Consider the following 17,725-nt stretch of genomic DNA (forward strand, 5'->3'; position numbering starts at 1 on the left):
AAATAAATATAACGGTGAAGAAGAAGACCACAAATGCTGAGAGAGAGGCTCAAATAAATTCTGTTGTCCTTAGAAAATGCCTGTCTACACTCGGAAGCATTATCACGGAGGTCCTTAAGAAAGTCTTCGCTCTGTTTAAGATGAAAAAAAGAAAGAAAATTCAGCACGTGCTCAAGACATTATTTTGTCCTGGGGAAAAGTAATCCTGTTTCATTTAGCAAGCTGAACTCTATCTACGCTCAGAAGCACGTTGCCCTCAGCTCCTAAAAGTTAGAAGAATTAGGAAACGTCGTTAGTGCCATCCAAAAGGAAAAAAAATAAAAAGGAAATTTAAGAGGGCTAGCACCCCGGTAGTTACAAACACTTCCAACTTCTTCACGTCGGCAGACAGCTGCCCTTATCGCGCCTGCGCATTCGATCCCTTGACTATTTCGCTCCTCTCCCGCCGCCTCCCTGCCCTCTAGCTCAGATATCGCGAGAGCTCCGTCCGAGAAACGGTGGAGGGCTAACATGGCGGAAGGTAAGCGAGATGGGGGTGGTAGCGGTAGCCGCAAGTTGAGCGGAAGGGTGGATTTCCCCCCATGTGGTTTTCTGTGGGGTGGAGCGTTTCCTTCGGGGGCCGGCGGGAAAAGCCCGAAAAAGAAATGGGGGGCTAAACGCGCCTTTTCGATAGGGGGTTACCTATATTTGTGTGTGAACCAGGGGGCGTTACCTGGCAGGGGAAAGAGCATCGAGTAATCTTTCCCAGCCTGGTCTAACGCTGGTCTTAGACTACACCTCCCATCGCTCGTAACTAAGGTGATCTTTGGCTTCCCCGGCGGAGGATGATGAGAGGTGTAGTCTAACGCCGCCAGGTTGGGAAAGCCTGGACTAGAGAGGGAGGGGCTCTGTCTGGGTTGGATGTTGGGGAGGAGGGAGTGGTGGGGGAGAGAGGGAGGGAAAAAATCACTGTACAATATCTTTTTGGATAGAAGGAATTTTTGAAATAAGATGCTTTAATGCACCTTGCTTCCCAACGTGATGCTCTCAGGTTGGATTATAGCTCCCCCGTTGCCCAGCCCTATCTGGAGATGGGCTGTGTCTACTATTATTCTCAAAGGTATGTTAATTTATTGCAACCCACTTAGGAACTTAATTTGCTTTATTTCAGTCCATTGATCTATTTAGCAAAGCTGAGTATTGGCTGGCATGATCTGTTGAATTTTAGAGTTTCTTTTTCTATGTTTTGAGAGAGGTTTTTTTTTCTTTTTTTGGGGTGTGCTTTGGAGTCAGTTTTTGACTCCTGGTGACTGTTTCCTTGGCAAGGTTTTTCTGGAAGTGGTTTGCTATTGCCTCCTTCCTAGGGCTGAGAGAGAGTGACTGGCTCAAGGTGGTCCAGCTGGCTTTGTGCCTAAGGGGATCTAGAACTCGGTCCCCTGGTTTCTAGTTTGATGCCTTAACCACTGCACCAAACTTGCTCTGATATTGAGAGAGTGGGTGACTAAATTTTGGGGCCTTTTGCACGCAGAGCTGAACAATGGCCTTCCTTAAGAGAACTGACTAACAATAATCCAGACTGTTAGTATGTTTAGCTCAGGTTTGCTTGAATTAACTGACAGGAATCCTCTTAAGAGTCCCTGCTTTCTTTCCCATTCTCTTCAACCTAATTATTAAACTGGTAGTGCCAGGAATTTTATGTAGGACTTTTTCTGAACTATATGGAGGGAACATTGCCAATATGGGTAGCAGTCAGGGATGATGGTAGTTTTAATCCAGCAAGATCTGAGAACCCATAGATTTCTCACTCCTAATTTTCAGTGGTTGGCTATGAGTCACCAGTGTCTCAAACAAAAGTCTTTTCTGGTTTTGCCTGAAATTACTGGGGATTAAGTGTGAACTTTCTGCTTATAAAATGATCACCATACTGTTTGCCCCTTCCTGTTAGCTACATGGATTCTCCATAGCTGCAGGAAAAACTTTTCCCTTGATTTCAACCATCACATCAATGCTCTTCTCACATATTTATAAATGTTTTAGTTTCCACTCTAGTCTGTGAAGCAGCAAAAGATTATAAAACTTTTATCCTTTTATGGTGCTTGTTGTATGGTTATTATTTCTTTTTTGAAGTCTCAAAAAGGCTAGGGTGATGATGGAATTTCAGTCGTGAGGTTTTAAATTGCTATTTTATACAGCATTCTCAGTAGGCTGAGTTCACGTATCACATTATGTCATGGTTCCTATGTTATGCTATGTGACAGTTTTAATTAAGGTTTGTTGAACAAGTAGTGGCCAGGTTCAGCTGAACACTAAGCCTAAATCACAATTTACAAGCCACAGTGGCTGGGTTCATGTACATTGTAAACTAAAACTAACCAGGTGTGAATCTAACTAATGTATAATGCCTATGAAAGAAGCAGTAAGAGGGGTCATCTGCCCCAAGGCACATATGATCATTATAGTTACTTATTAAAAATGCCCTAGGAATATATCCCTGTAAAGAAGCAGTAAACTATAGGAGAACTGCTAGCAGATTGTTCATATATTTGGTTTCCATTAACATGCATGTTTTACTGAATTATAGCAACAGATGCCTGTCCAAAATCAAATGGTAGTCTAAAAGTTAGCATAGGATGAAAAAAGAGGCAAATATTAATGTGGGAAAATATATAATTCTTTTAAAATGTTGAAATAATTTTATTTAATTTATTTTCAACCTTCTGCTGAATTTGGATTATTGGGTTGGCATGTGTTATAAGTGAAAATACTTAAATGTATTTGTATGCTACTGAAAAATGAAATAGAAAATTCTACTGCCTTTTCTCTGAGAAGCTTCAGAAAGCATACTTGTTTCTTTTTCTCTGACTACCTCTACAGTACTCACAACAGTCAAGTAGGTCCAACTGAGAAAAAGCTTGGGTTCATATATTGCATTAAGACATAATTTGTTTCACCATGGTTTGTTGACTAAGATGGCTGCGTTCATACTTTTCTGGGATAAAAACCATGATCTATATGCTAGGTTAAAACCAGGTAAACCAATGTATGGCTTGTATGTTGTAGGTACACTGCCCTAATCAGTCAGGATAATGCTGGATTGAAAATTAGAGCAAGATCTTCCCAATCCTAATTCAATCCTATGCAAGCTATTAAAATATACTTCAGTTTATTTATGGTGCACTGTTTAGCTAGATTGATTTATTAGATCAATTTTTAAAAGTTTGATGGATTAGGATAGTTATTTTTTAAGGAGTGCTACTTCAAAGAGGGATTAGCATCATTTTTAAAAAGAAGAGTATCATTTCTGAAGTCTGAAATGGTGCCTTCTGTTTGTTGATATAACAATTTAGTTTTATCAGTTAAACATGTTACCGGCTGAAGATCTTATTAGTAAGCTAATGCATCTAATTGTGAGTTAGTACAGTTAGTGTCTGGGTCACCCAAGATGCTTAACTCTAATCTAGGTTAATAAAACATGGTTATTATGTTCACATAACATGCATGCTCAACCCAATAAAGCATTTTGCTTAATGTGATTGCTTGATACTTCCTCCCTTAATACAGAAATTACACCTTTATGCCCATTTCCTCTTGCTTAATAAAAGAATCCTTTCTCCAGCTATTAAATGTGTAGTGGTAAAAGAAAAAAAACCCTTGTCATCTTTTTTGTTTTATTATGACATAAGTCTTACTCATCTTCCAAGGAACTTAATACTATGTCTTAGCTGGAAAAAAATGGGAAAGTAATTTGAGCTGTAAGAAAGCATTTTGGGCAAGATATGTGAGAAGGTTTCCTAGATGAGTAAGGATTTGAATTAATTATCCCACATTGGTTCTTGATTGCCCTAACTCTGACAGGATACTGAAAAGGAATTGATCTGTTTTGAATTTATATCCTTAATGGATTCTACTCGGAGACAAAATTATTGTGATACTGTTCTGTCTGAAAACCAGTTATGATGTGATAATCATGCTTTAATCCATTCTCAGGTAAATTTGGACTCTTTGCTCATTTTGCCTATCCTACTTTATAGGGTTATAATTGTGCTCTCCATGTTGAAGGAGCATACGGAAATAAACCCAAGATAGTTTAGATCAGAATTAATGTATTGTATAACACTTAAAGTGGGATTAAAATATGTTATTCTAGTCCTATATTTTTTTATATAGGAAACCTTACTAATTTAAAATACTTACCGTCCATTTTCCTGAAATTTTAAACATTTCTTGACTGGAAAGCAAATGTGAAAACAGCACAGAAGCAGTTGTCAGAATGTTGATTTTGCAGATTTACTTCAACTTCCTCATCCTGCCAGAAATCTGTGTTCTCTGTTTATCTTTTTAAGAAAGCATTGGTAGAGGAAAGGAAGATTTTTTTCTAGAATTTCACTGGAGGATGACCAACTTGTTCAGACTTCTCTTTCCTCTGCAGTACTTTGTAATATGTCTGTTTCCTGTGCAGATGTTTGGTAGATAACACAGCAGAAATGTTAGTGCACTCAACCTTGGTAACTTTAAGATGTGTGGACTTCAACTCCCAGAATTCCCCAGCCAGCCATCAATTCTGTGAGGTGTAGTTTTACAACAACTAGAACCTTCTTAATTTTCTTAAATTACTTGCATTTGTTTAATTATTTTATCAGATCTAAATAAAATTGCATCAAATAAACAATTACCAGGTAAAAGTATATATGTCTTATGTTTAAATAATATATGCATGGCATAGTCTTAGAAAAGGCATCTCTTACTAATACAATTAAGGGGAATGCCTCTTTTAAAAAAAAGCTGCTTGCAGTTCTTGGAAGAAGTTATATTAAAAATACGGCTCCAGATTCAGCCAGTCAATTAACACATGTTGTTTGACTAGCAATGAGAAGGATAATAGTATATCATTGCGTAATATCTGTAGAATCACTTGTGCTTTCCAAAGAGCAGCTGTTGAGAATTCCATCTTCAGTCTGTGTGGCTGAAGAATCATTAAATACTGTCATTTTTGGCAGATAAATCTAGGCTTGGAGAATCCCAGTTTACTGGGCATCTAGAAATATGCTGGATTCTTAAAAGAAAATTTAAGATGAAATTATTTGCACATTATAAAACTCTCTGAATCATTGCGGTCAACTTGATGCCTTACTTTAAAAAGTATTATTTTAAAATTGGATTTAGCCTGTACTTCCTAAGGAGTAATTTATGTCTATCTGCAGACATAAAAGTATGTACACAAGCCTATTTTTAAAAAATCAAATACTGTAAGGCAAACAATAACCAAAATACCTAAAAGTGTTCAAAAGCCTGATTAAAAAGAGAAGTTAATTATCTTCCTAAATGATAGCAGCAAGGGCTCCGAAGATGGGGATCTCAAAAGTAAGAGGCTTGCACAGAAAAATGTTACATCATCACTGTACAGTATCATGATAGGTACAGTAAGTAGGGCAACAATCGAAGAATCTGGGTAGTTTTAAATGCTAATAATATGGGCCAACACTGTTTGGCCTTTATAAATCAAAACCAGCATTTTTTTATTTGTGCTTGGTATGTCAGAGTGATGGGGAGGCATAACATGAGCTACTGTAGGTATTCCATCCATGTAAGATATTTTTTGTCAGTTAAAAATCTATTATTTTTATTTTTTAATTAAACACCCTAAGACATATAAGCAAACAGGAAAAAAGCAAGAAAAAGGGATAAAGGAATAGAATACAAAGGAGTAAATAAGAGATTTCCAATATTTCCAATACTCTAGACATTGAAGCATATTCCTACAACTTAGTTAGCCATTCTTTCATTGAGAGGACCAAACAACTTTTCCAGTAAAATCTAGTGGTTAAGGCAATGGGCTAGAAATCAGGAGACTGAGAGTTTGAGTCCCGCCTGAGGCCTGAAAGCCAGCTGGGTGACCTTGGGCCGGTCCCTCTCTCTCAGCCCAAGAGCCAATCAGGCGTGGTATGAGAGTTCTAGTCCCGCCTTAGGCATGAAAGCCGGCTGGGTGACCTTGGGCCAGTCACTCTCTCTCAGCCCAACTCACCTCACAGGGTGGTGGTTGTGGGGAAAAGAGGAGGAGGAAGGAGTATTAGGTATGTCCACCTCCTTGAGTCATTTATAAAAATAATAGAGGTGGGATAGTAAATAAATAAATATATCCTTGCAACAGTTAACATATACAACGCTAATTCAATATACTTTGAGCAAATATATGGGTTGGTAAAGTTTAATAAAAATATTACAGCTGTTTTTATCTTTAACAAAGTGTTTTGGACAATCCTTGCTTAAAAGCAGGGCCAGCTGTATTGGGGCTGCAGCTTGTGGAATTCCCCAGCCAGCAGGGCCAAAGGTTGAGGATATTCTCAGAGTTGCAGTTTCAGCACATCTGAAAGACACCAAGTTGGGGAAGATGGCTTTACCTAAATAAAAATTCAGTTTCTGAAAATCCAATTTTTTTGTATTTTGTGGTTGTAACTTACTTACTTACACATTTATCCTACCCTTTCTCCAATGCATTCGGGGCCTTGTGCGGCTACATTTTTCAGCTTGTTATTAGAGAATTATAATGGCTGGCTGGGGAATTCTGGGAGATGAAGTCCACCCAGCTTGAAGTTGCCAAGATTGAGAAACTCTGGTCCAGAGGAATGAAGAAAGGCTGTTTTGTACTGCTGTTTCAAGCCTCTGCACTTCTCTTCCCAGGGAACCCTGTCTTACTACCTCATTAGGAAGCCATTCAGTTTGTAATTTGAATCAACTGTTTTAATTGGGTTTTTTTTTTAAATTACATTTAGATTGCTGTTGGCTTGTGATTTTATCTTGCTCATCTCTTTTCTATTGTGTTGTAAATTCGAAAGCTGTTCTTGGTTTTTATTGTGAGCCACTTGAAACCCCTCAGAGATAAGGCACAGTATAAACCTTTAAAAAGAAATAAGTGTAACATGTCCCTTTTAGTATTTTTTTTTCCCTGAGAATTGAGGGAATACACATGGGAATGCACATGGGAATTAAGGGAATACACATACAATACAATAAATGTGGACTGCTTTATGGGGAAGTCAGGGAGCTTAAGGTATGGCTTTGCAGCCTATGAATTCCCTTTATTTATTCCTTAAAAGCTTGAATAAGCAGTCTCCTGTGTATCAAGGGGTTCAAAAATACTCTGTCGTCTGCTGCTGCTGCTGCTGCAGCAGATAAAAGCATGAAATGTAAAGCTAACTCTATGCATCATTCAATACAAGTTCTCTGATCAATAACGCTTTAATATCTGAAGCAATGGAGCTTGATTTTCTGACAGTGTTCCTGGCTGTTTTAGTAGGTTGTCAGCCTGCTTTAGAGGCATAGCTGGCTTTTCCACCCCCTTCTCCCACCCAGACAGGAAGTTTTGCTCTTGTTGCACTTGTTAGAAAGTTAGTACCTGTTTAAGTTGAAATGTTCATAAGAATCATATAGTTGAAGTCCAGCCTTGCTCGAAGAAAAGGTGTCCGCTTGATCATTGTCATTTTGTAGATACCCAGGAAACAGTTTGATACCTTCGTTGTCTGTCGACCAGTTCTCACGTTGAGTATCATGTTGTGTTAGGAAGGATTCAGGCAAACTGGAGCAGGTGCAAAGAAAGACACAAAGGATAATTGGGGAACTGGAAACAAGGAAAGATTGAGAGAATTGGGTATATTTATCTTTGAGGAAATACAACAGAATGGGAATACAGTAAGATGCTTCAAGTACCAGAAAAAATGTTAGAACAAGGCCAAGTTCTGTTGTCCATTATTTCTTTTTTTTATAAGAATTTTATTAAGTTTCAGAAAAAGATAAAGGATACAGAAAAAACAAAAAGCCACAAAAAAAAGAACTAAAAAGTGTGAAAACACAAGAGTAAATTTTTTTAAATAGATTACAAAAAGAAGTGACTTCCAGCTTTAAACATCAAAGATATACAACAGTTTTCCATAATCCCTTACTCTATATTAAACCCAAATTCACATTATTTCTATAAATCAACCCCTTAGCACATTATAAAAATCACTAAATACCATTGCTCCCTCCCCTTATATTAAAAAAAAAAGTATAAACCACCTAATCAACTCCCCCCCAAAAATAACAATTACTAACTTATTCCCTTCCCACTTCTATTCTATACATTCCTGTATACTTTAATGAAGATCAAAAATAAAGCATGTAAATTGTTTGCTGTTGTAATTAATAATACAACACTTGAATTAATATTAATTTTAAAAACCTTAATATAGTCCAATCATTAATGATAAATAAAATCATCCAAAGCCAAAAGACCATCCAAATAAATATTTTAGCCCCTTAACCCACTTCAACATAGACCAAAGCATTTATTTTATTTTATTTATTTATTTATTTATATTTATTTTCTATCCCGCCGTTATTATTTTTATAAGTAACTCAAGGTGGCGAACGTATCAAATACTCCTTCCTCCTCCTATTTTCCCCACAACAGCAACCCTGTGAGGTGAGTTGGGCTGAGAGTGACTGGCCCAAGGTCGCCCAGCCAGCTTTCATGCCTGAGGCATGAAATTTACATATTTACATATCCCCATAATAAACACAGAGCTATTTTCTTAAAGAAATCAAACAGCCCAACTGCTCCTCTCACAAACAGACTTCTCTTCAAAAAAACCTCCCATACATAATAATCTGTTTCCCATAGCATTCCATCAGAAGATCAGATTCACTCATGTCTTGCAACTCAATTTCTCCATTAAACTTCTTCAATTCAGCATTGTCAATTTCATTCAGCATTGCAACAGAAGCCCCAATCTCACTCTTACAAGAGACATTTCCATGGCTGTTAAATTCTTCAGTTTCATCTTTAACATCCCCAACCAGATGGCACATTTTAGACCACGTATTTTCCACAATGCTCTGAATGTCTTGTGTAATAACTTGGCAGGAATCAGAAAAAAATGTGCTAAATATCTTGATGGAAGTCAGAGAAAGCCTGATTGAAATCCTCCATGTCTCAGGAAGTAAAGTATGGCACCCCGTAGGTACTTAACTGGCAAAAGTAAAAGGTAATGGAAAATATCCGAACTAAGTTTACAAATTGAAGGCAAGATAACAGACAGTTTCCCTGGGAAAGTAGCGGCATGAAAATAAAAGTTCAGAATGGCAGATTCAACATGTGGGAAAATGCTAAAATCTTCAAAATTAGTACAAAAATAGTGACAGGGAGACAATAATATACTCTTAACCATCCTTAGTATTTGAAGGGAAAGCAAAATCCAAAGCTTAAAAAGATTTTTTTTTAAAAAATTCAAAAATAACGATGAGCACCAAGAGAGTTCATCGCTCCTTAACATAGAAAGCCTCTCTTAGGTTACAAATACTTAAAAAAAAAATTGGGTGCTTTTAGAAATGGGGTGGCTGGACTTACTGTCCCTTTAAGGCTGCAGCATGGCTTGGAAATGGTGACGTCCCAGCTTCCTGGCAAACTCTTACCCGTTGATCACGAATGCTGTTTACAATATCCTGGCTGCAATTTACCGTCCAGAGGGCAAATGGGTTGATTCTGAGCGTTTTCCTTGATCTGGAAAAACACTCCTGGGCTTCAGGAGAAACCAGCCTGAGCCCGAAAAAACTGCCACAATGCCAGTTCTGCCCACGGAGCTCACGGACACAGCTGTTCAGTCTGCCATGTCCCCACTGGAAGTCTGTTGTCTATTATTTCTGAGTGTAGAATATAAGTTACGCAGGCAGATTCCAGGTGAATGTTAGAGAAAAAAAATCCTAATAGTAAGGGCAGTTACGGCTATTAGCAAAGGAAATAGTAAGGTTTCATACACCAAATGTGTTCAGTCAGACATTGAATTTTGAGGACACTCTAAATTATATTCCTGTACTGAGCATGGAGCTGAAATCAGTGACCTAACTGGCCTCTTCTTACTCCTAAACTCCTATTGAACATATCTGTCATTCAGGGAGCACTAAGGAGGAAAGCTTACTAAAATAATGTTTTACCTGCTGTTATGCTTGCCACGGGACGCGGTGGCGCTGCGGGTTAAACCGCTGAGCTGTCGATCGGAAGGTCGGCGGTTCGAAACCGCGCGGCGGGGTGAGCTCCCGTTGTTAATCCCAGCTCCTGCACACCAAGCAGTTCGAAAACATGCAAATGTGAGTAGATTAATTGGTACCGCTTCGGCGGGAAGGTAACGGCGTTCTGTGAGTCATGCTGGCCACATGACCCGGAAGTGTCCTATGGACAACGCCGGCTCCAAGGCTTAGAAACGGAGATGAGCACCGCCCCCTAGAGTCGGACTCGACTGGACTTTACGTCAAGGGAAACCTTTACCTTTACCTTTATGCTTGCCACTATTAAGGGTATGTTAGGGCTAGGTTAGTATTCAAGCTTTTGCTTTCTGCTCCCATAAATTCTGCTTATCACTTCTATATTTTATTTCACAGAAGTAAGACCTGGGAAGGAAGAATCAATGATAAGTTTCTTGTATTGACTGGCTTCAGATGACATCCTGAAGCTGTGGTTTATTGAATATGTCATACTAGGCTTCATTTGTGCAATATGTTATAGCAGTCTACTCTAAAGATTGTTGACCCCTGCTATAAACTGCATGAGCGGATTTACCCGAAACATAGGACTAAGACTAATTCACATTGTGACAACATGATGGATATACTAATCCACTGAAATGGATATGTTTGGCTATTGTTTAGTTACAACTGAAACTGATATTTCAGTTATAACCAAATACTTTATTTAAGAACTACTGCTGAACACAGAGTCCACTGAATGAAACAGAACTATTGCTAAACACAGAGTCCATGCAAATTTTATTTATTAATTTCTGTTGTGGGTATACCCCCTTACAGCTGTCCCTTTTTGTCAAAGGTCTTACTGCCCTTCCACTTCCTTACTCAAAATTTAATCTCAAGACTGGGTGACAATGCTAGAGCACATATTTTGTTCAGATTCCTGAACTCATTGGGAGCAAGTTGCTGCTGCAGCAGCCCCCACACATTTACAACAAGATAGTATATTATACATTATCCTCATTCTACCAATTGACCTTGGTCCTTACCCACTGAGTAATTGAGAAATAACATTTAGAAATGAAAAAATTGGCCAGGTCTGGAGCTGTTTTGGAGCTGTTTTTGTACAGTGTAGATTTTCTAAGACTAGAGTTTAGAGTCTTTTAAGATGGTGATGTAATATTTCTTTCCTTATGTAAAATGATTTCATATATATTGACAGTTTTTATATTTACCACTGATGTAAAATCATAAAGAGAATCTTCTGCCTCAATATGTTTTCCCAACCTTTGATGCATTACATCAAAATACAGTTAATGCTATATCTGTGATTTTTTAAAGGAAATCTTGTGGCTAGTGCTTGATAGAAAAATGGTTATTGTTGTTGGATTTTATAATAAAGATTAGTAAAGGCTAAAGTGATGTCTCTTTACCATCGTAAGATACTGCAAATTGATTCAGTAACTGAGCAGCCTGACTAAGCTGCCCTCACACATGGTTGGTATGCTGAACGGTTGGTGAAAGAGTATACAGAAATCCCCCAATGTCTGGATTATTGGGCCAATGCATCCAGATCCAGAACACCACCTTCCTTGGAATGATTCTCAAGTTCAATATTTTGATATTGATAAAACCGCTGTTTTTGGTGCCCCTAGAAGGGAACATATAACACCGCTGCTGCACGAGCTGCATTGGGTACCAGTTTGCTTCTGGGTCCAATTCAAGGTGTTGGTTATCACCTTTAAAGCCCTACATGGCATGGGGCCAGGTTACCTGAGGGACCGCCTCTTCCCCATTACATCAGCCCATCCCACCTGATGGTGCAGAGAGGGCATGCTGCGGACCCCGTCAGTAAGAGAACTTCATTTGGCGGGGTCCAGGAAGCGGGCCTTCTCTGCAGTAGCTCCCGCCCTGTGGAACATGCTGCCCCCAGAGGTGAGATTGGCCCCATCGCTCCTGGCCTTTCGGCGGAGTCTGAAGACCTGGTTATGCCGCCTCGCTTGGGGTGGAGAGGGGAATCGATCTACATGGGGATGGCTGCTATAGACCACTTGGACTGTTTTAGATTCTTTTGCCACTTGGGCTTTTTATCTTTACTCTTATTTATATTATTTATTGTAATTTTATACTGTATATTTTATGACTTGTTTTAATTGATTATTGTAAACTGCCCAGAGTCCCCCAATGGGAGGAGATGGGTGGGGACAAATTGGATAAATAAATAAATAAAATAATTTTTTTTCTTTGGCATTCTGAAAGGTAGCAAGTACATCTTTCCCCAGCCTTTCTGCTAGCTGTTGTAAGAGCACTACTGAATCAGGCCAAAGGCCCATTGAGTTGTGTGTCAAAACCAGATTCATTCTGGAAATTCACAGACATAGATACGTGAAAAATAGCCACCCTTCACTGTTGCTTCCCGGAAACTGGTATTTAAGATATGCAGCCTACGATTCAAGAGGTAGTATATATGGTACCTATCCAGACTAGTCATTGTCAGTCACTTGATCCGACATGAATTTGCCTAGTGCCCCTTTACAATTTTCTAAATTTCTGGCCATCACTACACCAGATAGCATCAGTTGTTGTACACAAGAAGGGCGGCAGAGAAATTTAATAAATAAAATAAATCAGGTTCCATTCTTTATATTATGAAAGAAAAAATCCCATTATTGGTCTAGAATCCTAACACATTTGATTTCAGTGAGTGACCCTGAATGTGAACAAGGTGAGAGAGGGAGAAAAATACTTCTGCTCATATATTCATTTCCATGACATGCTGTAGCTTGTAGCAGAAAAACTCCAAAAGCTAGTCTTTTCTCATAGGGAAGATGATCGTTTTTATTAGGGATACTGATATTTTGTTTTCCAGAAGTATTGGAAGTACATGTGAAGTTTGCTAAATTGGAATTATAGAAATTGTACTGTTAACATATCCAGATAGCCCCAGGTTGGGAGAAATTGCAGTAGAGATTCAATCCAGGTTTTTAATTCTTTAAGTAGAACTAAAAGTTCTTTTGCCATGGAGCTATGAGTCTTCCACAAGCTTGTATGGAACGTCCTTAATTTAAGTCTGGTCATTGATCTGACAGGAAGTAGACTTCCTGAATATCAGATAGGAGTCTGAAAACTCCACTTTCTTGGTATCAGGGCTAGCCAACATGGTGCCCTGCAGATGTTTTGGATGACAGTCCCTTCCCACTGTCATCTTGGTGTTGGAAGGCTAGTTTAGGCATTTGATGGGGCTACTTCTCCACAAGCTATCTGATTCATCTAGATCATACATTTTGCTGATGGCTTAGACTAACAGCCTTTTTGTTTTCAGAACTGGTTGGGAATGAGAATCAGCCATTACTCTTTGTCACTAATGCTAGGTATAATCTAGGTATAATATAATAGGGGGCCAGTTTGGTGTAGTGGTTAAGGTGCTGGCCTAGAAACCAGGATACCTCCTTTAGGCATGAAAGCTGGCTGGATGACTTTAGACCAGTCACTCTCTCAGCCCAACCCACCTCACAGGGTTCTGTTGTGGGGAAAATAGGCAGGAGTATTAGGTATGTTCGTCGCCTTGAATTATATATAAAAGAGATGGGAAGTAATAATAATAAGATGACAAAATTTCCATCTGTCAATAACAAAAGGCCACACTGCTTAGATCTGCACATGTACTACACCGATACATTACGGCATCCTAGATTCTTGGGAAGAATTCGATGCGAATGAAGGCCAACACCAGCTAAAGAACTGGCAGCTGTGATCTCACATGGTTGTTTATATGATAATCTGATACTCAGAGTCACCGTCACAGACTGTATTTGATCTGCAGTCTGTCTTGAGACTGATGTAAAACCAGAGACCTCATAGTTGAAACATTTGGTTTATGGTGGAGACTTTTCCCCCCTTTTTTGTAACATCTCACCTGAATTTCAGAGGACTGTCAGACTTTCAAGATCTTTGGAATCATCTGGGGCAGTGCCACAGAGTGGATGTTGATTTTTTTTTCTATGGACAATCATGGCTGAATAAGCTTGCATATGCATTGCTACTATTGTCTACCTCTTCCTGGTCCTAGTGGAGAACAATGTGGGTATTTCTTGTTCATGCAAGTCATGTGTTGTACCATTCAGTTACGATTTTTTGTTGTTTGCTTATTTTTGCAGAAGAGGTGGCAAAACTGGAAAAACACTTGATGCTTCTCCGTCAGGAATATGTCAAATTGCAGAAAAAACTGACGGAAACAGAGAGAAAATATACTCTCCTAGCTGCTCAGTCAAACAAAGAGAATGCCAGTGACTCTTTCATCAGTCGACTGCTTTCCATTGTGGCAGAATTGTATGAGCAGGAGCAATATAGGTAAGAGATTCCCTAAAAATGGTAGACCACGGGTTGCTTCCTGTAATATAACATCATTACCAATATCACGGTCTGTAACGGTTGCCTATTCTAAAACACTATCAGACTCATGAGCAGGAATTCAAAGATATCTGATTTATTAAAGAATAGTATGCAGGATCACAGAGAAAGCTGAGAATGATCAAAGCGCGCCGAATGCAAACTAAAAACCCTCGGTGCAAATGAAATCCCTCCCCCCGTAGAATCTTCCCAAGCTCACAATCCCAGGTGCTCCTAATGGTTTCTGATGGTCTGCGAGAAAAGTCCTTGAACAGAGAACATAATCCAAACACATCCCATTGTAATGAACACAGATACAGAGCTTGGTACAAGGTTTCACAGCAGCTCCCTCCCAAACAGCAACGTGCGTCAGCGCCATGGCGTGTGAAACATTACGATGTATACTGTACATTGAAACAGTGAACATGACACAGTCAGGCTTTCCCACAATGGGTGCTTGAATTGGAAGACTTGCAATCAGAGAATCAAGGTGCAGCTCTGATAAGATACTTTCATTGCAGGTACTACAGAAGCTCTTAATAACAAGAAAACCAGCTACTGCATACCTGTAGCAAACACAAGGTTCAAATCTTATATTTATTTCTCTTGCCCATACATTGTAACAGACTAAGAGCCACTTGTTTCTCAGTAGGTGAAGCAGTTGTTGTAACAGACTAGTCTAGTTTCAGGCCCTTTGCTTCTGGCCATGCCCCTCTAGCTCTCACAGGCACATTGGCTGCATTCATACAATGCTTAATCTTCCTACGGAATTATCCCATTTTCTTCGTTCACTCATTAAAGTATAACCGAATGCACAAAACCTAATCTAGGTTAACACTAAGCTTAGCATGGTTTGTGAATTTATCTGCCAGGTATTTAACTTTGTATGAACAGCCATTGTGTATTATGGCTTATCAGTTCATTGAACAGAAGTTTTGTTGATAGATTCTGAATGTTAATAAATGATTAAATTGATATGACTTGGCTGCACTGTCTAGTTTTTAAACCTTTACAGTACTGTCTTTCACTAGCCATCAGTGACATTTAGACCTCCAGAGTACCTTAACTTTAGCTTTTAATTAAGCATACATTGCCAACTATGGGCTTCTCCCTGCCCTTTACTTCTTTACTGGGTGTGGTTAGGGAGAAATAATAATGAATACTCTTTTTTTCCTCCCTATTTCTTTACCCTATTTATGAATGTATTCTTCCTTATAGAAGAAGATCATAGAGGAAATGTATTAAATACAGGGAGACCAACTAATTAAATACAACTTCGAAAGATGCATGAGCATGAAAATGTATTGTCTGAATAGAATGTATAAATGAATTAGATCCCAACACACAAGAACTAGGCTGCTTCTGTGTGTTGGAGTTTCAAGATGTGGAATGAAATCCAGTCCAAGCTACAGTTTCAAAAGGTTGAGGCTTATCCTTTAGCGAACTGTTCTGAGTATGAGTTTGTTGTATTTTCTTGAGGGATGCATCTTGAAATGAACTCCATGCATGAGGATGAGCAGTCAAGTGATTTCAGTCAGGTTTCAGGCCCAGGAAACGGCATTGGTTGCACTTATGGATGACCTCTGGTGGGAGCGGGATGGAGGCAGTGCATCCATCCTTGCTCTTCTTGACCTCTCAGCGGCTTTCGATACCATCGACCATGGTATCCTTCTGGACTGACTTAGGGAGTTGGGGGTGGGCGTCATGGTTCTGTGCTGGTTCACCTCCTTCCTCCAGGGTCGGTCCCAGTCGGTGTTGATAGGGAGCGAGAGATCCGGCCCGCGGCCCCTACTTTGTGGGGTGCTGCAGGGTTCGGTACTCTCTCCACTCCTTTTTAACATCTACATAAAACCACTGGGTGAGATAATCCATCACTACGGGGTGAGGTGTCATCAATATGCAGATGATACCCAATTGTACATCTCCATCCTGGGTGAAGTAAGTGATGCTGTCGCCACCCTTTCCTAGTGCCTGGGGGCTGTGGGGGCCTGAATGGGGGACAACAGGTTGCAGCTGAACCTGGGGAAGACGGAGTGGTTGTGGATTAATGGCTCCTCGATTTCTTGGAAATTAACATCTTTAGTTCTGGATGGGGTTGCACTGCCCCAGACAGACCCGGTGCGTAACTTGGGGGTCCTCCTGGACTCACGGCTCCTGCTCGAAGAGCAGGTGGCAGCCGTGGCTAGGAGAGCCTTTGTGCAACTTCATGTGCGCCAGTTACGCCCCTTCCTGGAGCGAGAGGCCCTGCGAACGGTCACTCATGCCCTGGTTATCTCCCATATAGACTACTGCAATGCACTGTACATGGGGCTACCCTTGAAGAGTATCCAGAAGCTACAGCTGGTGCAAAATGCAGCCGTGCGGGCAATCTTGGGTTTCCCAAGATCAGCACATGTCACCCCGTTGCTCCGCAAGCTGCATTGGTTGCCAGTATGCTTCTGGGTCCAATTCAAGGTATTGGTTATCACCTTTAAAGCCCTACATGGCACAGGTCCAGGTTACCTAAGGGACCGTCTCCTCCCCATCACATCAATCCATCCCACCTGATTGTGCAGAGCGGGCATGCTACGGACCCCGTCTGCAAGAGAATTCCATCTGGCGGGGTCCAGGAGGTGGGCCTTCTCTGCGACAGCCCCTGCCCTTTGGAATATTCTTCCCCTGGAAGTGAGATTGGCTCCCTCCCTCCTGGACTTTAGGAAACAACTAAAGACCTGGTTCTGTAGTTATGCCTGGGGCAGGAGAGAGAGTAGCCATTCCTGGAGATGGTTAGTTTCTTAGAAGGACCCTGCTCTGCTTTCAAATCACAGAGAACTTCCAGCCATTGGGGTTTTTATGATATTTATTTTATTGTGTATTATGGTGTTTTACAGTTTTATGTTTTTATTCATGTTTTATTGTAAACCGGCCAGAGTCCCTTTTGGGAGATGGGCGGTGATAAATTTGATAGATAGATAAATAAATAAATAAATAATGCCAATGCCAGCTTGCTATAATTCAGTTTCATAGCGAATGGGTCTTGTAAAGATAATGGTCCCTTTAAATGGCTGGACAGGAAATATTTTCAATATCTTAGAAGCACTTGGTGGATGAGATTAAAGCTAAACAGTGGGTGGAACACCCTTTCTGTTTTCTAATCTTCCTGTAACAAACTCTCTTTTTTTCCCCAAGAAGCTTCAGGGTAGTGACAGATAACTCAGAACCTACCTCATGCAGAGGCATTTTGAATAAAATTGGGTTGCATGAAATTAGTCTGAGGGCCATATGTAGCTCTCAGGCAGTAAACGCTTCTCTTAAATTACAGTTGCAAACTTAATACATGAATGCAGGATAAATACATGAGTACAGCATATAGGCAGATGTACTT

At 39.9% G+C, this 17,725-nt stretch overlaps 1 protein-coding gene across 3 annotated transcripts in view; it reads left to right on the forward strand.

Annotated features, from left to right (window-relative positions):
* Positions 1-485: 485 nt before the first annotated feature.
* The window catches only part of ANKFY1 (ankyrin repeat and FYVE domain containing 1), a 70,137-nt gene continuing 52,897 nt past the window's right edge, over positions 486-17,725 (forward strand). For all 3 annotated transcript variants that reach the window (XR_010067575.1, XM_063297754.1, XM_063297767.1), the window contains exons 1-2: positions 486-520; positions 14,130-14,322. Coding sequence is in view for 2 of the 3 variants with exons in the window: in XM_063297754.1 (XP_063153824.1) it covers positions 511-520; positions 14,130-14,322 (203 nt within the window). In the remaining variant the exon portion in view is untranslated. The remainder of the gene's footprint in view (positions 521-14,129; positions 14,323-17,725) is intronic.

Source organism: Candoia aspera, chromosome 1 (genome assembly GCF_035149785.1).
Source record: "Candoia aspera isolate rCanAsp1 chromosome 1, rCanAsp1.hap2, whole genome shotgun sequence".
In the NCBI taxonomy this organism is placed as follows: Eukaryota; Metazoa; Chordata; class Lepidosauria; order Squamata; family Boidae; genus Candoia; species Candoia aspera.